Source organism: Pezoporus wallicus, unplaced genomic scaffold, assembly GCF_028554395.1.
Source record: "Pezoporus wallicus isolate ANWC-B61680 ecotype Strahan unplaced genomic scaffold, APGP_CSIRO_Pwel_v1 contig_8013, whole genome shotgun sequence".
In the NCBI taxonomy this organism is placed as follows: Eukaryota; Metazoa; Chordata; class Aves; order Psittaciformes; family Psittacidae; genus Pezoporus; species Pezoporus wallicus.
The window spans coordinates 1,800,697-1,822,543 of NW_026636761.1; the positions used below are offsets into that span (position 1 = coordinate 1,800,697).

Genomic DNA, 21,847 nt, shown 5'->3' on the forward strand with positions numbered 1-21,847 from the left:
TTTTTGGACATATCTCCAAATTCCAAGGTTTTGAGTAGGATTTGCGTTTGAGGCTTGAGCAGGATTGAAGATTTTAATTTCTCCACAGGTCCAGCTTCTGTCAGTGACAGATGACTGGGTATAAGAATCATTCATAAATACTGCCTTTCATTCATGCCACACACTTCTGGGGCCCATGGTGGCTTCTGGCAAAGATGCCTCCTTTCTAGCTGGGAATTTGTTTTACAACCAATTGCAAATGGACCTTTTTGTAACTTCTCCAACAGGCTCTATGTACGGCTTGTGATTTTGAGTAAAAGTGTGGTTTTGAATGCTAGCACACTCTACCTCTTGTACACAGAATAACATGTAACACTTTAGAGACCCTTAAATTCTAGAAGCAATTAAATTCTGAGTGTTTACAGGCTCATTTATTGCTACTGAATCAGTCAGCAGCTATTCTTCTTTCCAAGAAAGACTTGTTAAACATAACTGAAAGTTGTTACAGCATCCATTAGTTTATCTCATTTGCAAGATGCCAGAAAACGTGTCAAGTCCTCATTGGTGTTCACTTCCACTACATCACATTAGAAATGAGTATTTACATGCTTCCTTCAAATTTAGCTTATATCTAAGACAGATCGGGTGGCTATCCTTTAAGAGGAAAGGGCTACTAATAAAGTAACTTTAAAGAAAACCCTCTTACCTTAACCAGTTGTGTTTTAGGCAGTGTGTCATCATTTTGGTCACTGTTCTGCACATGGTTCAAGCCCTAATGCTAGTAACACACAATACACATGGTCATAGGAGGCACATTCACTAAAATGACAGTTCACTTATTATTTGCATCCTCATGAATAACCTCACTGGTAACTAATCACAAAAGTCCACAGGTGCAGAATAATATTGTATCACAGTCTAAAAGTATGAAGTAATTTACTGGTGACAGGATTTTACCACATTCAAAAGCTTCTACACTGTCTCTAATGGCAATAGACCCTCTGTGCCTGCAGATATCGATGTTTTTTCCTAGTTCAAAGTTGTCTTAATCTAGCAAAAAAAGGAGAAAAAAGTATGAATATATTTTGCATTACCACTCTTCACACAAATCCTGAGCTATCAAAGAAACTCTGTCAGCTTTACATATACTTCGACATGTCCCAGGATCGAAATGCAGTTGTCAGGAACTCGTTTTCTTGAAAAGCTGGTATGTATTAGGCTTCATTCTCAGGATTGCAACATGGACACTTAAAATACCACAAAAGTTAAAGCTGCCCTACATTTAAAAATACAGTTTGTTTTGTTGTTGTTAGAGAAGTTCCAAAACCAAAATTTAGAAAATCATTCCAGTCCATGGAATAAATACCCCCAGTGCCAGGGAGCTTGTTCTAACAGAGGCTCTGCTCAATTAAACTGACTTCCATATTTTTATGGTTTGTAAGCTAGAGGTTGGCTTGCAAATTTCTCCTCTGTGCAACCTCAGGAAACTCAAAAGAGGTTTTCTGGTGAGTGATGAAGTCTGGATACTGATGCTTTATGGCCCAAGAGTTTCAAACTGAAAAAGTGCTCAACTTAGCATGGGAACAGAGAAAAACTCTGACCATAGGAGTGCCAGGGCACAGCAGAGATACAGCTACAGATGCAGACACTTCTTTCAGAGAAGGCGGCTCAGGTACATTCTTTTTTGATGGGTTTGTGGTTTTTTTTGGTGTATTTTGTTCTGTTTTGTTCTCTGGACACTGGTTTGGGGGCTTCTGTTAGTTTTCCCTACCTTTTATTGCCATCCTGATTTTGTAATAGCAGTACCATGTGCCAGTACTATATGTCATAAAGGTGCATCATGTACTGGAATTGAGTGGAGCCGAGTCATCCACAGAAAGACAGAACAGAAACGATGATATGGAATCATTCTGAGAAGCCATGGCCATGTGATACATAACATCTCATTACCTGCTTCCCTGTACCAAGGGGCTTAAGATGAACAACATTCAGACTGAAGAAAAAACCCCAAACTTGTAAGCAGCTATGCCACTAGGAAGAGAATGAAAAACCACCTGCAGCATAACAAATTTAAACTGCCTTAAATCCACTGTCAGGGCATTCCTGAGTAACATAACTGAATGGAAAGAAAACCAACTGTCCTGTGCCAAAATACATGTTTTCCCAAATAGCTCAAATGTGAACAGCAGAATTGTCCAGAGATTTGATACAAAATCTGAGGCAGCCACATTGCCAAGCAGCTCAGTGCACTTAGATTATAAAAACGTTGTTCCACCATTTTCTATTCTAATTGACACTTTACAGCAAGTTAACACTGTCAATCATTCTGTGCATTAGAAAGAATTGAAACCCAACATGGGCCAAATATTTTTCAGTCACACAAAGCAGCTTAACAATAAAAAGAACTGTTTAAAAAAGAATAGGCAGAAGACATATGTTCAGTTTGTGGTCAGACATCAGTTCATGGCAGTCTCTGACCACAAGATGTTGAGGGCTCTAGCATCCTGCAGGAGTCAGGATTAATCTTCTGTCCATCTAACTTGTCAGCTTTCACTCAGTGCATGAGACTGTATCAGGTCCTAAGGACAACATTCACTTTCTGCTTTTAAAAGCTGTCTCAGAATCACTTTCAAGTTACATAGGAAAGTGCTGTAATATTTGTGGCTGGCTCATGTCAGGAAAACCATTCTCCTCTTCCTCCTTAGAGAACAACAGCCCGTTTCTTCAGTTTGGCACTTGAAGTCGCACCAGGTAGGAGAGCAAATTATTCAAATGACATTAGATTAAGAGGTACCTGAAAAAGAATGCGAATTATTCAGCAGTATAATGCTCCTGAGGCTTGGGAAACCTTAAGGTTACAAAATAAAGTTGGCCAATCATTTCTTACCCAATGTGAAAAATGTAATCAGTGCACAGCAGGCCCAAAAGAGGGCTAACCCCACAACTGAAAGATGAAGACTCAAATGATTTTTCTATTCATGGACCAAATCCGACAGAAGTATTCTAGGAAATCAGCAGTATGTGTGTGAGGGATGTGTGTGTGTGTTTTAAGATGTTTCTTGAGCTGCGTCCTGTTTTAGGTTCTACATGGATCAGCACCCTAGTAATATAAACGTTTGGAAATCCTTTTAAGAATGAACATTTTCCTCAAGAGAAGAATGAGGCTGCTATATAAAGAACAAACATGGTGTTCTATAGGGCACTCTCTTCAATGGCACTTACAGACCCAGGCACTGCAGTGAATGCTAGCACGCTTTCTTTGTCCATGAGAAAGTCCCTTCTGAAGTAGAGCTTCAACCTCACTTGAAGCAGTTAACTGTAGATGTTACATGCTGTTTAGGTAATCAAACCTATAGCTAGACCTGCAGAATTCCCGATTTGGTGAGAATTACGTAGTTTTAGATATTTTAATTCCTCCTACTGAAAAACTGGACCAATATGCAAAATGAGGAATTCTGTCTGTCCCCACAGGACAGTGTGTGCACACAGACTGAAAAGAGGCATCTTTTCTAGTAAGGATTTTCTGGAAAATATGACAAAAGTTGGTAGAAATAAGTTTTAAAACATTACCTGAGGCTTGTGGCTTTTACATGCATCATCCAAATGCTTATGCCATAATATTGCATGAAACCTTGAACCAGTCTGGAACTTGTAAACATTGCCTACAAAACAACAGAAAATCAAAGGCTCTACATGGAGTTTTGAAGGGATTCTAATTTCTATGCAGGAGCCAAAGTCCTGAAGTAAACTAATAAACTAATTTGCTCATATATTACAGCCAACGTGAGGCATGTTATCCAACAGTCCCTGAGCAGAGGAGTAGGAGAACATGTGTGGCCTGCAAAGCAAAGAGGAGTGCATAGGCAGAGAGGCCAAATACAGACTTAGGTCATATCTAATTTACTCCTGGCTTTCTTCTCATTGACTGTTGTGGTTACTGCCAAACTTGTTTTGAATGTTCCTGATATCTCTGAACATAGTTTTCGTCGAAGTCCTATGGCGAGTTTCCTCTATGCCTGGTTATTTTGTGAATACAATCAAACACTTTGTGCATTTTAATCAACACCCAGAAGATGCACTTTGTACAGTAGATACAAATCCATGGTCAGCACCAAAGCTGACAATGTGAAAAGTTAAGGAACCCTCAGAATAACTCCAAGGGCTTTCAGGTCTTTTGAATTTCTGAAGTTTAATAAAGTTGGTAGAGTTATGGCACTTCAAAATTATTTATTAAGAAGTAATAATTACTTCAAAGGCTTTTTTTTTAATAAATGGTTTAATGTTTGGAGACTTTTCATGGTATTTTAATTGGCCTCAGTGTAAGTCAAATTTTGGTATTGACCGATTTTAAGAAAGCTATGCAGAAACAGACAACAGGGTAAGTGGGCACATGGACATGCAGCAATCTCATATTGGTTGGGCAATTTCTCTAAAACTGTAACTGTTAAGATACAGCAACACCTCTGTAGGCGCCACAGGAGCACAACAGCATAGTGTAGAAATATGTTCAATTTCATTTGTACCCTCCCTTGAAAATTCCGTATTGAAAAACTCCCTCCTCAGTCTTTTTAACTTGCCACTGCAAGTTCTGTAACCTGCAAGCTCATTAACAGATCAGTCTACTTTCTGTCACAGAAACATACCGCAGACAACATCAATCCTGCAAGGCCTACCTCTGTCAGGATTATTTAGCTGGAAAATATCAGGATGCTCAGGGTCGTCGGGAAGTGTCACCATCCAGCCCACTATGGAGACTTTTTTACCAGGTGTAGACTTATACTGGAAGAGAAGACAAGTCAATCACAGCTGAGGCAGTAGTGATAAACTTTTGACTGTAAAAGTTGTGCAGACATATGGCTTAGCCTGGAACAGCAAGTACGCTTCAACCACCCATCCAGGTCGGCTTATGAATATGCAATTTTTGGGTTTAGAATAAATTTAAAGCTTACATGTTTTCTTTCAGTGCCTCTTAAAGATTTTGCTCCAAAGTACAGAAGAGTTGTTCCTGAAAGCATAACCCAGTATCTCGTCCATGAGGAGAGCTGAATCAGAAATGAAAAAAATGAGGAAAAACTCGGCATATCTCTAACATTTCAAAAGTCTACTCACAAGCAAGTCCAAGTGCCACCAAAATTAATTTCAGAAGCAAGGATGGAGAGTTAGATAAAAAAATGTCTCCTGGTGCAAATCAGCCCAGCTACCTACATTTGGGTGGCTGGCTGTGAATACAATCCATTTTACTCAGGTATCTCCTAAAAATACCAGGACTGCTTCACAGCAAAATAGTGTGCTGCCTTCTACTGGCCACATCTTAAGACTTCTGCATTTGATCGTTAAAAATTACTGAGATGACATCTCTGCAATTCTCCAAACCTTTTGGCACTCAGCACTAGGGTTGCAGATAGAAAATATCAATGAACTCTACAGAAAACAAAGACATTTCCAAATGAACAGTACTAGAACCATGTGAAACCTGTGAATTTATGTTAAGTGCGAATTACCATGACTTTGGTGCTATGGGTAGATGCCCTGCAGCACTTCCATTTTACCACCATACTAAATTTCAGCCCTCACAGGAATGCATACTGATTTATAAAGTGGCTTTACTCTTGCTCTGCTGTCACAACTCAAGACATTACTTGCAAATGCAGGGAGAAGGAAAGTTGCTGTAGAACAAATGACATCAAAGGTTCCAACATTGTTTTAACCTAGCTAAAACTTTGAACAGAAAATGATTTTATAATTGATAATAACAAAGAGCATCATTTTGTGTGGTGTCAAACTGCAGGTTTAATCTGGAAATTAAAACAACCACTACTGAATTAGAATCACAGAAAAAGTTAGAATTACTTACAGTAGGTTTCTTGCCTTCTTTGAGCAATGTTTTTCTTCTTAATGGCCCTTCCATGGTAATGACTCCTAGGGAACTACCTAATGTGCAGCTGCAGGCCCCTGTTGGGCTGGAGAGACAAAACACTGCCATATGTATTTGTTCAGACAAGTAAGGACAAGAAGCAGGCAATATAATTTAGCTCTAAATACATTTTTCCTGCATTGCCTTACCTATATTGTTTACCTGATGCTTAACTCTATATATTTTCCAGACCCAGATATCAAGTAGAAACAAGGATCTTTGAAAAACAGCAAGTCATCAAAGGGAAAACAGGAAATTTTCTATTTTATTCCAGCAAATTATAGCAATTATCTGGATTTCTGGAAATTTATTGCTTACAATTTTTCAATAAGAGTGCTCACAAATGTAATTTTAACTTAAAATAAACTTTAGCTACCAAAAAAGAATGTAGAAAACTACCTTGGCTAACTGGAAGAAAGCTGCAAAAACTATGTAAAACTGCCAAATAATTTATTGTGATTAAAGTATTTTTTGCTTTTCCAGGATAAACACAGAGCTTCCCCACATACCACAGTGAGGAAGTGCTACAGCTGAAAGAACCCAAGCACAGGCTAAGTTAGAGATGTAAACAGCCATTGAGAAGGTAACAACCAAAGACTGACTGGCAGGTGTTGATCTGCTAGAATTAGCTGCTGCTAATCTCTTTTCATTGCCAAGTGATCACAGCCCTGATATGAGGGCCAGTGAAGTTTACCACGGCCACCTAATTCTAATTATTCTAATGTCTAATAACGAATACAAGGGAAAGGACATGTGTACAATCTACCATTCAGTTGTGAAAGGAACACTGTTCTGTCTGTGAACAAGTATGATCGTCTCATATAAACACGCGCTGGTGAAAGCGATACACATAGCAACACCACTAGCAAGTGCATCTCCTTGGATTAAATGGAATTGCCTTGTCTGTGCTGATGTGTATCTTGCCAGTTCCAGTCTTCTAATAAAAGCAGTAGAAGATTCCAGAAAAGGAAGAATGAATGCAAGCATGTGAATTACCTGATGGTGGATAAACATCAGAAATGTATTTTAGGGAGCAATCCTTCCTTGTGGTTTTAATAGGCTTTTCACATTTTTGTCCTCCTACATTTTATATTTCTAGCTTGTATACCTTTATGAAACAAATCTACCTTGGGCACGGCGAGTATTTTCTAGAAGCAGGTGTAATAGAAGAAATACTGTTCCAAAATGTATTCCTTTACTTACTTATAATGTATGCACTTTTATTACTAACTTCTAACTCGTGCTGCTACCAGATGTTGCTAGCTCAAGCAAAATGACTGTACTTACATTTACACATTATATCAACAATTCTACAACAGCTGAAGCAAACTGATTTATACAAAATAAAAACTGGCTGGATTTAAACTCCCAACTAAATCTCACTATTTCCACAATACTGTTTAAGGGGCCTGTTTTCTTTACTGTTCATATATACTTCTTCACTTCCCACTACCGCAGGATTTATGAAGTCCAGGTCACATATGGATACAACAAATGATTCTTATCCCTCTAACTATATAGAGTTTTCCATGTCACCTCTCTTTGGCTTGTAAATGGATTATCTGTTTCTGAAACGTCCATGTCTCGGTGACAAGCAACACTGGGAGTGCCTGCTACATATGGCATTGCATATGCACTCTCTTACTTGGGGTCCAAGGTAACACCTCTTTATTGTACAAAATCAACACATCATACTATAGCTCTCTGACACAAACAGATGTTATGGGTAGCTGTCCTGCAAAGCAGGAAATAAATTGTGAGAAAGGATCAAGAAGGTATCCTTCTAACATCATTATTTGTCACAGGAGGTAAAGATGGCCTTTATGACAAACCTACTCCTGTAATGTCACAAACCCCGAAGTAAACGTGAGTTTTCTGCAATACAGAAGCCAAACATAACTGGTTAAACCAACAACTAAACTCAATTTCATCTGAATGGGCCATTCCCTTGCTTCAGCATTAATAGGAGATGAGGACTCCCATGAATTGATATGGTCATACAAGGATACTTTTGGACACAAAATACATTACGCTAGAAAAGCGTAGAGACCCAAGTGGAAGTTTAGCACCATCCACTAAGCGAGGTAGACCCTGAACTGTACCTGTAGACACAGCTTCGACTCCTAGGAGAATTCCGCATCGGTACCCTCCAGTTAGGCCCCAGCGTGGCATATAAACGACCCCTGTTTGTGAATGCAAATATCTGATGAGGAAAATTCTAGTCTGAGACTTCAACAGTTCAGGGGTTTGGTAAATGTGACAAAGAGAGTTCCCAATCTTTTCAGGTCCATGGGAAGGAAAACACAGTAACTTTACAGTGCTTTAAATCGAAAAATTTGGTGGGTATTTTTGCCCCTAACTAATCAATGATTTGGTAATAAGTAACTACTGATTTAGGGCTTACCTATGTTAGGGATCATTTATGAATTTCTTAGCTAAGTTTGTGGAGTGCTGAGTGTACATGAAGACTGACTCACCTTTCAAGCCCTGACGGCAGCTCCTCGCTGAATTCTGAGCTTTCACTGCTATCTAGAAAAAGAGTAGTAAAGAGAAGGAGTAAGACAATCACTCAAGGGAAAATAAAAAGCCAATGTATGTGCATCACCAGAATAATCTTTGTATCTAGTACCATGGAAACTGCTTACTCAAATCACATTTCAAAGTTGATGTCTTTGGAGTTTGTGGTAAAATCTAAAATTGAAGAGGCTTACATGAGCCTTCCCAACTATAATGAGAATACAGTACCTCACTGATGAACAAACTGTTACTGCTGTGTTTAAACATCAGACATCTACATGTTACTTTAATTTTCATTACACTGCTTTTCCTTCAACAGCTGAGCACTTCAGGAACAAAAAATCCACTTACTTTATAGGACAATATTTCTACCACATCTGTTAAGGCAATTAAAGTTATCAGACATGATATCATTGTGCAACAAGCAAGCACACCTGTAACAGACAAGTTGCCAGCCCTATGTTGCTGCTAAAAGCTGTAACAAATCAGCATGATTGTACTCACAACAACAGTTCCTATTTCTCCTCCAAGCATACGACCAATTTGTCCCTCCTTCCCTGGCACAGCTATTCAGCTCACAGTTTTAATTTGCCCAGGACTGATCTTCTAATGCTCAGTGTAACAGTGAGCTGTGCTCGTGTTTTCAGAAGTTCAAAGATCATCTGTGCCAACCTCTTCTTCATCAAGTTACCTGCTATCCTTCAGAGTCTATTTCCTATTCCAGAAAGAGCCCAGGCCACTTAAAAGGTGCCTTTCTCTTTAGAACTTAGATTCTTGATCACTTTGATTTTTATTATTATTTTATTAATCATAATACCATAACATAATTGTCATCATCCTCTTTCACAAGTTCCTTTTCTGTTTCTTTTGAAGTCTCAGCACAGCTGAACTGTTCTCCAATATTCTAAAACCTACTGTTAAATGTTTCTTTGTAAAAAGGGAGCACTCAAAATCTAAATCCACTTTTCAGTAGCCCTTCCCCCCCCCCCCCCCCGCTGAAAGCTGACAAACACTGTGTCAGATACAGAGCATACACAAAGAAAATCTTCCTTCATGTCTCTTTGCATAGGTGTCCTGATCTACTTTCTTTCATGAAAGGGATCAGTCTTTGCACAGGAGCTAATGATATTCCTAATTGCCTAATATCTCTCTGAGTTTCCAGATCTCTGGGACAGAAAAGCAGGAATGTCAGTCCCCCCCAGACCCTACCTATGGACAGGCCGTTGGTGAAATGCGAGTTGGGTGCGTGGCCGCGGGCTGGGCTGTGGGACTCCAGGACGCTGTCATCCAGGAGGTGCCGCGGCTTCTCCGTCGGGAAGGTGGCGCTTTTGCTCTCCACTACACTGAACTGACACATCATGCTGGAAAATTGGAAAGAGAAAAATTCAAAACCCCTCTTATGTCATCTAATAGCAGCTCTTGGATCCTGATATTTCCACTCAGACTGTGCCCTATCAACAGGCTATGAAGTAGCAGGCAATTAAACGCACCGCTCAAACTTCTCTGCTGTACATCTGCTCCTTGACCACCGTAACAAGTTTCAGATTTTAGTGGTCTTTGTAAGTAACAATTATGAAATCTCTGCATATGGGGAAATTTTAAGTCTTTTGACTCCTCTCCATATAAAACCTGAACACCCTGGGTGAGGGCAAAGGTAGAAAACCAGGAAAAAGCAGACCCCAGATAAGCCACTGTTTAGTGGTCTTTCACACTAAGCTGAGCTAACACATCAACACTCTGTGACCTTGGACAAGTCACAGGAACTTCTTTTTCCCTAACCCATTAATTATGAAATTTGGTAGATGCAGAAACCTTAACTGGGGAGGCAGTGCTCTTGCTGAGCTGGGTACATGGTAGAGAAAAATGTTTCTAATCCAGATTACCCAGGTAAAACAGTACAAAAGGTCACAACTTCCCTGAAGAAGTGTGCGAAGGAGCTAGTAGGATTCCCTAGATGTATTAGCCAGATGTTTGAACAAAAGAAAAAACCCAAGCAGTTATGCACACCAGGGATCCACAGACAAAGTGGATACACAGCTTTCAAGTACTGCCTATGTCTGGCACTAGCAGAGAATAGTCAGTAAAAATAACAAAGTGTCAAGAGAAAACCTAGAGAATACACAGAAAAGCCTGAAGCACTCTTGAAATACATGAAATGGAAGAGACAAATACCAGAGTGTTCTCAAACACTGCTGCTAGCTTAAACCCTTATGATGCATGCAATGGCCTGAGCATGAGCCAGCCCAGAGTACCCACTTGTTTCCCAGGCTGTGGCTCTTCCTGTGCCTTGGTACAGGAGGTGTAGGTAGACTTGCTGACACTGAAGCATCAGGACATGTGGGTCTCCTGCCGAATTTCATAATTGCCAACACATCAGATGGACCTAGAAGACGCCATTTAACACTGAACAGATGCAAACCCCAGAAATCTCATGGGCTGGTGTGTTCAGCTACTGATTAAAATGAATTGTTACAGATAACCAGAAGGCACCATTTCTGAACTGGTTCTTGCGCATTAGGGTTACACCATCCATTTCTCGTATGAATTCATCTCTATAATCTTGAGTTCTCTGGAAGTAATTTTTAAAACAGCTTTGCACATACTTTTAACAATGAACTCCTACAAAAAGTCTTGGCACCCTTACAACAGCTGGATGTGCCAAAATGTAATATGCAGAGCCATAAAGTCAGTTTGTACTTCGGGTGTGAGCAGGAATGCTCACACATGTTTTGAATTTTGTTCACAACTCCATGTTGTGAATAAACTGTAAACAATCTGCTCATACTGACTCACAGCTTGAGCATGTAAGAGAAAGCAGGGGCTTTTCATGTATCTAATGGCCAGACAGATGCATTACTTCTCAATCATCTCTGAGCTCTAGAGATGTCTCACTGCAATTATTCTTCCTCTCATTTTACAGACTTTATGAGGCCTCACGGAAAACACGGACAAGCTGTTCCCTGTTCCAGTTCCTTGACGCTGTTTGCAAAAGGCTGGCAGTGAATGTTGCAGTACAGTGAAGAACAACATGGCCTATCATCCTCGGTGAATGCAAGGCTATTCTTAGCTTCACAATAAACAGCTGAGACTTCACTTTTAAACATTTAGTTGTGGCATTAGTGCTGTGAAAGAAGTGGGAATAACGGTCATGAACTGGCCATTTGCCCCATATCTGTCTCCAGACTTGGTACAGCTCAGGTAGCAGCAAAACAGATTTCCCCCTGTGTTACAGGAACCGCGTCTTGGAGGCTCCAGTGACCTCAGCTTAGTCAGCTTCTGGCCTCTAACCTAAAACCACCCATTAAGAGGTCAACACAGACAGGAACTTTGTGATCTGAAAAACCACATACAACCATCATCAAAATCCTTACGAAACGTCTGGCCTCAAATCAGGCCACCTGGTTCTGAGACGGTGGTTGGTCACTGGAACAGGCTCCCCAGGGAAGTGGTCACAGCACAAAGTATGTCAGAGCATAAGGAGCATCTGGACAACACTCTTAGTAACAGAATTTAGTTTTAGGTAGTCCTGCAAGAAGCAGGGAGTTGGATTTGATGATCCTTATGGGTTCCTTCCAACTGGAGATACTCTCTAATTCTATCTGTTATATAGGCCATACCATCTCTCCCCAAGCACAGAAGTTATTAGTCTATTTCTTCTGCCTTGAACTGAGGATTCATGAGACATAAAAAGAAATGGAAGAACCAGTAATGAGTTTGCCCTAATAAGAGGCAAAAAATAATACAAACTTAGATCAAGTTGCATGAAACACTGGACTCAATTCCACATTACTTCTATTTTTTATTTCCCTACAGCCTAGACTCAGGAATTCCACTATGAACTGGGTCATTACTATGAAGAACTGCAAAGGTTTTTCCCTAGCAGGAAGGAGAAGAATCTCATCCACACAGTGTTCTGCAGATTTGAGCAAATCATTCATTGTGCTGTTTAATTAACAATGAAAGGAGCCTCAAGACAAGCAGAAAGAGTAAAATGCTTCTAGCAACAGAGAGGGAAAATGGGTTCATTAGAGGAACCTTCAGTAATATCATACATAAGATCATCAATTTAGTGGGAGAACAATAGTTTGTAATCCTGTTTTCTACCTTATTCCTATATCACATCTTATACAGGACAGCATTTTTGCCTGCCTGTCTTTGCTTCCATCACACAGTTGAGAATTTGTGAAACATGACAGCAGTAGCATGAGTCACTGGAATATGTGGCTGTGGAGAAGGTCTTCTGCTTAAAGGCCAAACGCAGTTTAAAAGCATTACTTGGTCCAGAGACTCAACCAGAACCATACGCCTGGCAGTTGGGAAGAGGACTGAGTACAGTTCTCTGCTTCATTTTCAAACCCTGAAATTTTGTTGGATGTGGGCTGTAAGACAATACTGGAAGCTTTTTCTCAAGAGAAAATAGGGTTCACCTTCCTCTTCTGCTGTGGAGGCAAAGCACAAGTTAGAATATAAAAAGTAGTGCCTTTCCATCAGGTATTTTTCAACTTGTGAACAGTAAAATACTTAGGACTACTGAGGTGTTTACTACCTGCTAAGAAGCTTAAAATATATTGGAACTGAGACCCAGGATGAAGATAGTGGCAGCTGAAACAGAGTTTTCCTGAAAATTATGAGCATGTATCAGCAAGAGTTTAGTCTGAAACTCAGCATAAACTTCAGTGTTAATGTGGCCACTTCAAAGTTACCATCACACCTTGCAACACATTAAATCACTGCTTGTCCCTTAATTTGGCGGCAAGATTTGTTCAGTTTTCTATTGCTTCCTGTTGTGTCATTCAGCTCTGTCTCTCTGGTGCCAGTATTAAATCCTGATTTATATTAAGTTCTTCTAAGTGGATGACATAGTTCACAGAGAGCTACTGAAACATTATGTTTAACAGACTGTTGAAAGTACAGCCTGTGAAAGAGTAGCAATCTCAAGGCACAGCCCTAAATGAGTACCAGTATGGTGCAGTGCTTTTTCACGCAGACATGCCACATGTAAAAATAACTGTTAAATTTTCTAATACATAATAGTTTAAAGGTTTGTCACCATGGAGAGTCACAGAGCTGAAAGCAGTAGGGCTGTTCAATTAATTTGATGTCTACCAATAAAAGCATATCTGTGTATCTCAGAAAGTAAGACTACAGATTCAGACTTCAGGTTAAAATTCTGCCTGGCTAAGGTGACACATGTCAAGGCTGACAGAATTTGTGGAAATAAGTATTGGAGCCTTACAACTTAAGCCAACAGTTCCAGCATGGCACCCTTGTGATACATCATGATTACAATTACTTGTACATCAGTCCTACTGTAGTCAACTAATTGTACATCAGTCCTGTGAAAGAAGGTAACGGACTTATTCTAATTCCTAGTTATGTGTCTTTAATGAAGATAACAGCAGGAAACAGAATGCTTTGTGGGATAAGACAGAAATATCAGCGATGCTGGTATTACTCTGTCTGGAGTAGCCATTTTGTATGTAGTTCAGTATCTTCCACATCTCCAAGGCAAGAGAAGGGAACATGTACAGCTTGCCTCTGTTAACCCTGTGCTAGTTTGCTCTGTTAAGCCTGTAGTAAGGGAAAAGGAATCTGAGCTTAGAACCTTTACAAAGTCTTTGCATCTGCACTGCTGTCAGATGTCTATGAAGAACTGTGAAGTTCAGAGCTCTCATTAGACAGGACCTGTGCTGCAGGGCACACTCAGTTCAGCAAGAAGCCCAGGGTGCAGAGGGTGTCAGCATGAGTTATGGGGCTCAGGGGAGATGACCTAATTTCTGTAAAGGGGTAAGAGATAAGAGAGCCTGTGCCAAGAAGGATGCCAAAGAGGGTAAGTGGTGAGATACTTATGGACATACCAGACTGCTGAGCAATTAGCTGGGGAAGCTATGCTTGATACCGCTGATAACAAAATTCCAATATTTAAATTCATTTGAGATTGAGTTATTTTGCCCCTTTTTTTCCAATAAGTGAAGTCATCTGCTACTGCTAACTCTCCTCTTTACTCTCCTGGCTCCACTCCTAGTGCATACTGTTACCATGATTGCTATTCTGTTATTTTGCCTTTCATGGAGACAAAGCACTCTTAGCAGGATTTTCCAGTCAGCTGGCATGAACAAGGGTTAGTTTGGTTTTCATTATTTCTCAGCATCATTTTCAAGACTATGCTGACATGCACAAAAATAATGTATAAAAATATTAAAACATTATTAAAGATTTGTTTGCATTAGGGAACGTGAGACAACTTCATCAGAGTGAGCTGAGTGCTGTTCAGAGATCTGTGGCAGGAACATTTGGAAAAGTTTACACATATCCCAAAGGATCTCACTGTTTTTTCCTTTGCATAATTTTTCCATGAATAATCCTTCAAATGTTATAAATGAATGTTACTTTTGCAATCCTCCAGTAGAACATGTGAACATTTACAGTCTCCAGAGCTTTTATAAAAAGCAACAGGGTGAAGGAGTTACAGTTCACAATTTTTCTCCACTAAAACCTATCAATAAACCAATACAAGGCACCCAAAGAAAAAACTGAGCACGAGATGCATATTATATGCTGAAACACAGAGTGATTTTTCAAGAAGGTAAAACAGTCTCAAGTTTTTACCACTTTTTGGTGAGCAGCTAAGAAGTAAGGCTGATGCTTACCAGCTCTGTTTCTAAAACTTAATAAAGGCATTCCAAGCCACAGACTCTCCAGTTAAATCTTCGCTGTAAAGTTTTACTGTTCTGTTGCCATTGTAACCAAAGTCAGTGGGTGATAATTAAATCTTTCAAACAGAAAGGCCTACTTACAAAACACACAATAAAGAACTTACCAAGAATTTTGTGCACAGAATCAAGAATGATGCAAAACAAATAAATCTGGAATGATGGCTATTGTAAAAGCATAGTTTAATGTTTAGAGTACTGCTTTACAATTCAACTAAAGCCTATGAATGCATACAAAATGCAAGCACATATTTGTTCTGGATGCTTCTCAGACAAGGGCAAACTTAAGAACAAGAATCAGTCTTTGGCTGCACCCCCCCCATGCTCCCCCAAGTCCTCCAGAAGTCAACCCCCTACTCCCCTCAAGAAAAGAAAAGAAAGGTGAGTTTTACTCAGCAAAACTGGAGCCTGCCTGCTCTCTTTGGAAGCAGTATGCAAAAGCCTTTTGCTGCAGGGGTCAGGACCATGATTTTGGTTATTCAGTGAAAGTATTCTTATTTAATTAATTATTTTTTGTTTGTTTCAAAAGGACCATGAACTATTTCCCATACCCTGCCCAGGGAGGTAGGGGAACGTAAATAGGGTTTGTGTTTCTGCCACATGACCCCATTGCTGTAATTAAGCGTCCTATTCTAACCTCCACCTCTACGCTACGTAACAGCAAAAGGTATAGATACATTTATAAAAAGCAATTTGGAAACCTTATTTTGCAATGCATTATTGCTTTTTACCCAAGGACAATCCTTGGTATAGAATACTAGAATACTATAGAATACCAGTCTGTCTACTTTGGCAATCAAGAATTTCTAATTCTAGAAATACCATAAGAAGAAAGAGATTAATTCACTGTTTCATTTTGGACTTTGTATTTTTAACCTTCCATAAATCCTCATTCTCTTTTCAGTTCTGCATCTGAGAAGAGTACATTAAATCTAGGAAAACATTCAGTAGATTTCAGAATCTGTCTGGCTTTGCTGCACTGTCCTTTCCTGCTCTGTTTTTCTTTCACTGACAGCCCAGATGAACCACAATTTTTCCAAGTGCCTTCTACTTGTGTGTAAAGAACATCCTGCTGTTTACATTTTTCTTCAAATCATTCTCCATTTAATTTCTATCTTCCACTCAGCCAGCTACAGCTTGTTATGTTTCCTCCATTCCCTTCTACTTCTCAATGGTCTTTCCTTTATTAAAGCCTTTAGTGGATTATCAGGTGAAATGTGCAGGTTTGCTTTTTTAAACAAGCAGCTTAAAGAAGTCTAATAACAAACTTCTTTATTTAGTAATCCAAAAAAGCCATGGCATGGACATTTCCTTCCTTCCTCAAACTTAATTGATACTTCTTGTGCAAGTGACCTCCCATCCCAAAGTTCTTAAACAAGTGAACAAAAAATGAGAGATTGAGCGAGACCTGCAGCATGTTGTATTCTCTTGCTTCGCTTTACTGCCAGGTTCTAATTTTTAGAACCTATTTTATGTCTACAAGACTCCAGAATACACTTACTAGGCAATTTTTCAGAAGATATTCCTTTATAGACCTTACTGTCTCTGTATATATCCTCAAATCTGTAACAACAACAGCTTGGCCGAGGCCAGTGTGATCTCCTTTGACGTAGTCTTTGCTTTATGTTCAAATTTGGATTAACAAAATATACTAACTTAAAGTTTAATTCCAAAAGCCTGGTTTGCAGTGCGGGAATAAACAGTGATGTGCGTCAGCCGTTGTTGTTATTGACAGACATTACACATTACGAGAAAGAGAAATATCAATTACATGAGCATATGCACTTATATTTTTTCTTCCCTTTTATGGATTTATGGAATCTCTAATTGCCAGCATTTGTGTTACTGATACTGCACCAGTGGAATGTGCAAAACCCTGACTTACACTTCAGCTAAAATTGAATTTCTTGCAGCTGGATCTGCAGGGTAGTGCATGAGCTTGGATGACATCCACATTGGCAGTGAAGACATACCCATTGGGAGAGCATAGCTGCAAAGAAAATGCTCATGTTTGGCTTCAACAAAATACATTACCCAACCATCAAAAAAACAGATTTTTGCAAAAATTATTTCAGGTGACTGCTCTCAAGAAAGAGACAATTTCCCCCACCCTCCAAAAAAAAAAACCCAACAAACCAAAGAGCAGGAAAGCCACTTATCTTCAGGCAGTTTTATACATTTTTAACATTCTGAGGGAGTTAATAGCCTCATAGTTAAAATAAGCATCGGTAAACTAGGACATTAGAGAGGCTTGTTTGGTAAGGAAGTCACAGAAAGTAACAGAGAGTGATAAAGTGAAAAAACGAGCATGATCATTCTCTTCTCAAAAACTCTGTATTTGCTTTGACAAAATGTTCTACAGTTTTTGTGAGGCTTTGGTCTGTTAATCAAAAAAAAGCCTACAGCACACTAATTCTGGCTGGATTTAGTGGTTGATAACAACATGTGAATCCCACACGTTTGTCTGGTATTAATTTCTTTCAAAAATACTCAATGGAGTTGTAAAAATTTGTAGGGAAAGTATCACAGAGGAAGAGATTGGGAAAGAGTGCAAGTTTGAAACTAAAGAGCAAAGTTTTCTGGATGGGTTGTAAAGTTTTGTGAAGAAAACTCATGTTCTTCCATTTCTGCCTTAAGTGCAGTGTAAGAAAAGCAGACACTATGCACACAAAGCAATAAGCAAGCACTTGCAGAAGGATTAGACAATTCTCATTTCCACAGACTGATTGGCTGCTAAAGCACTTAGCACAAACTATTTATTAGTTGCCAAAGCAACCACTAAAACAAATGGCAAAACTAAATGTCAGACTTGGTGTTTACATGGAAAATGACGGTGTAGGGCTTTTTTTTTTATTCTGAAATGCTGGGACTGCTGTACAGATGTCACTGGTGTACACGATACCTGCTTCCAAGAGTTACAGATGTGCAAACACCTTCCTTCTGCTTCCACATCTTCCCCATTTTTAACTCCTACATATCACATACTTTACATCTGATGTATCGACTGCTTCTAAGTAATGAAAATATATGTTGAAAGTTCTTTAGCAGCTCTCAAAGCTGAAGGCACTCAGCACAATGGGCTGGATTTTACCCCAACAACCGAACAGAGAATACACCTGTTTCAGATTAATTATTCCAGACTCCTGGTAAGGTGGTAACATAAAACCTCTGGGATCATTATTCTCCTCTCAAGAATTACACCAGGACCTACTTGGGGGAAAAAAAGAAAAACCAGGAGGGGGTGAAGGTCTGTCCCTGACAATTGCAGAACAACCCCCCCCAAAATAAGGGCTGCTCACAGCTGAGGCCTGGCTGCTAAAAATGACTGCTAAATGCTAACTGTAATGAAGGGGTTCATTACAAATCACAGAATCATAAAGACCAGTCTTTGAGTCACTTAGTATTAGATATACTTTTCTGGATATGGTAATGATTTTAACATTATTGAATCTTTTTATATTGCTTTCCAAGAAGGATAAACACAGTATATTTCAAAGAACAAGTAACTGTTTTCTATACTCTGATCAGCACCAAGCCTTGAGCTTTGCTAAACAACATTAAGATGGTAAAGAACATGCATAAATTTTTCTGTACTGAGCTAGACTTAGCTAGTTGCTTAGAAGGTTAACTTATTTACCATATAGAACATTAAATCTTTTCCTTTGTTCTGGGAAAATGTATTGAGTTATACCTTCCAAAACAATCTGCTTAATAGCTGTACCATAAATGCTGGGCACCTTCTAGCCAACACCGCAGGAACACAGATGTCTTTTACAGCTAATTCAACTGGAAACTGTGAACACTTAGCATACTATAAGCTCTCCAGCTACGTTCTCCCTCTCTCTCTCAAACCATAGCAAGGCAGAATGAACAGACTTAAGCTGCTGCCAAGGAAGTTGTGTGAATCACACAGTTCCTGAAAGCATTCAATGAAACTGCTTAAAGCTCCATTTTAAAGGCTGCTTGCAGGAGACAAGAATCTCTGCAGCGTTATGGAAGGCATGAAATCTCCCCTTGAAAGCACTATTCACAATTATATATGCAATCGGTAATTAAAGGAGACCATCTTAGCCACTAATATACAAAACATAGCTTGTTGTGAGACATTCATTTTAATCAGATGTCTGCCTCCTGTTTGAATTTACTGGAAAACCAGTTGGCAACCGAAGTGGAAAATGGACACATGGTTTTCTCCAGTACTTTGCAAACAGAAATATTGAAGGATTGAACTGTTCTTATTGAGCCTCACATTCATAAAGATACTTTAAGGGGAAAAAAAAGAAACCTATGATGTCCCTGGATAAAGTAAACCGTTAATCATCTTTTGAACAAGAGAAAACTGAAGCTGGATAGAAAATAAAGTCACAAAGCTGGGAAGAAAAAATCATTTCCATCATCAACATAAGTAGTTATACTTTAGGACATGAAAAAGACACTATTCCCTGCACTTAAGTCCATTATGGCTTTTGGAATTATTACCAGTGATATCAAGCTTTTTGTCCGTATTTGGAAACACATGACCACCTACAGAAGGTAGTACGTCACACGCTGAACTCAACTAGACACTACACTGCCATTAGTAACCTAATAACTTTTTGACTGTCGGGAGAACTGAACTGGTGACTGCCCTTCTGAGCCAAGAACCTTTATTTTACCTTAAGATCATTATATTGAGACTCATATGCCTTAAACTATTGAGTGGAACATTAAATTACTGCCTAAATTATTTTGAGATCATCTCTTACCATTATAGTTTGCTGACTGCAAAGGATTTACTGCTGGTACACAATGGCTAAAATGGAAATAATCTCAAACTCCAACCTGAATCCAAATAAAGTTGACTCACCTACTTTCAAATGTGCTAGTTTTAATTCTGCATGGTCAAGTATCTCGTTACTGATAGTTGGGCATTTTAGCTCAGAATTATTCAAGACTAACATATGTCTATATTTCTTTTTATTAATGCTGTGAAATAAACAATAAATTATTGCCTTCATGCTTAGGCAAACTTCAATTTGAATTCATGCTAATTTACTTTAACTGAACTTCTCCAGGAATTATTTTTTTCAATGAAGTACACCGGATTCCCTTTAGTTGCATTTTTGCAACCACATAGGTGCAGGTCACTGAAACATTCCCGTGGGTATTACAAAAAGCTGGTGGCATTCACTGCCCAACTGGCAATACATGAGAACTCCCTAGCTGAGCAAGAAGTACATCAGTCCAGAAGCGTGTCAAGCTTCCAAAGGAAATACTAATAGATGGATGGAGCAAGAAGGATGACTCAAGACTTGGTTTCTAGTCATTGTATTAATTCTCACTCTGAATAAAGCAGCCTTATGGAGCAAACAGGGACACTGCGGATTCTGAGGGGAAAGTTCATCCTCTCCTAATACTGCCAGATACCATATGACCACATAGTCAATTGAGTAGGTACCACAGAACATTGGGCTGATCAGTATTTGTGTACACCAGGTGAGCTCACTGCAGTATAAAGCCAGGAGAGTTTCACAGTTCTTGTTTCCAACTTTGGAACTGTATTTCTAGTTGCCTTCCATTACAGCTCTAATAATGTCTGAGCCCTTAACTAAGAATTAGAGAGTACCGGTGATTATCACATACTATGCTGCTACAACCAATATTAAAATTTCCACCATCATCCTAATGAAATCTTAACACCAAAACCCTAGTGTAAAGTATTTAAACATGAGCAATATGAAGCGAAAGCCAGAAAACAGAAAAGCCCACTCATATGCTTTACATATGGAAAATACAATCATATGAGAGGCAATGACTTAGTTTTAAGTTTCAAGTATGAAAAAGCAAATCCTCACAAGAGCAAAATCAATTACATGATGTGGTGGGTTGATCTTACTGGCTTCCACATGCCCACCAAGCTGCTCCATCACTCCCCCTCCTCTGCATGATGGGGGGAGAAAACAAGATTAAAAAAAACTCTTGTGGATTGACATAAAGGCAGTTTAATAAAGAAAAGCAAAAGCTGCACATGGAAACAAAGGAAAACAAAAATAATTTATCCTCCTCTTCCCATCAGCAGATAATGTCCAGCCACTGGCTGGAATGAAGGACCTCAGCACTCGCAGTGGTTCACGTGGAAGACAAATGCCTTAATATTGAATGCTCCCCCTGCAACCCTCAATTCTCTCAGCTTTTATTGCTGTGCACAACGTATGGAACATCTCTTTGGCCAGCCTGGGTCAGCTGTCCTGACTGTCCCCTCTTAACCTCTTGCCCACCCCCAGCCTTCTGGCCTTTTGCAGGGGGCTGGTTTTGGAGAGAGAGCCTTGATGCTGCGAGCACTGCTCAGCAGCAGCCAAAACACTGGTGCCTTATCAACACCTTTCGAGCCACAAAGACAACTTAACTCCATCCCAGCCGGACCCAATACACATGTCTGTACAAAGAAAGTGTTAATTAAGAACTCCTTTTGAACTTACCTAGTTAAAAAAACGCTTCCTCCTGTGAACGACTTCCTTGTACTTTACACAGCAATTAATAAAATTGAGCATTGAGGGGGAAGGGAAGAGTGCCTTCCTGAAGAAATTCTTGCTTCTATAGATTTTATTCCTTTTTCCTGAGAACTTGATTCCTTTATCCTTACTTGTTTTCCCTAGGTTTCTAATCTCAGCAGAGGAAAGTCCAATAGATTTTTATGCTACCTATTAAAAATGTGAAAGCTAACAATAAATCATCTTAAAACCAC

General features: G+C 39.4%; 1 protein-coding gene across 7 annotated transcripts in view; it reads right to left on the minus strand.

Moving 5' to 3' along the window:
- Nucleotides 1-21,847, minus strand: part of RALGPS1 (Ral GEF with PH domain and SH3 binding motif 1) — a 75,808-nt gene continuing 53,961 nt past the window's right edge. For 5 of the 7 annotated variants that reach the window (XM_057401631.1, XM_057401632.1, XM_057401635.1 and 2 more), the window contains 9 exons: nt 10,667-10,793; nt 9,620-9,771; nt 8,371-8,422; nt 7,996-8,076; nt 5,834-5,939; nt 4,929-5,021; nt 4,653-4,758; nt 3,550-3,641; nt 1-2,773 (listed from right to left, as the gene is read on the minus strand). In XM_057401631.1, coding sequence (XP_057257614.1) covers nt 2,744-2,773; nt 3,550-3,641; nt 4,653-4,758; nt 4,929-5,021; nt 5,834-5,939; nt 7,996-8,076; nt 8,371-8,422; nt 9,620-9,771; nt 10,667-10,793 — 839 coding nt within the window. In that variant the 3' untranslated portion in view covers nt 1-2,743. Of the gene's footprint in view, nt 2,774-3,549; nt 3,642-4,652; nt 4,759-4,928; nt 5,022-5,833; nt 5,940-7,995; nt 8,077-8,370; nt 8,423-9,619; nt 9,772-10,666; nt 10,794-21,710; nt 21,804-21,847 lie in introns of those variants that run through there. The other 2 variants (XM_057401636.1, XM_057401637.1) reach the window with 2 other exon arrangements.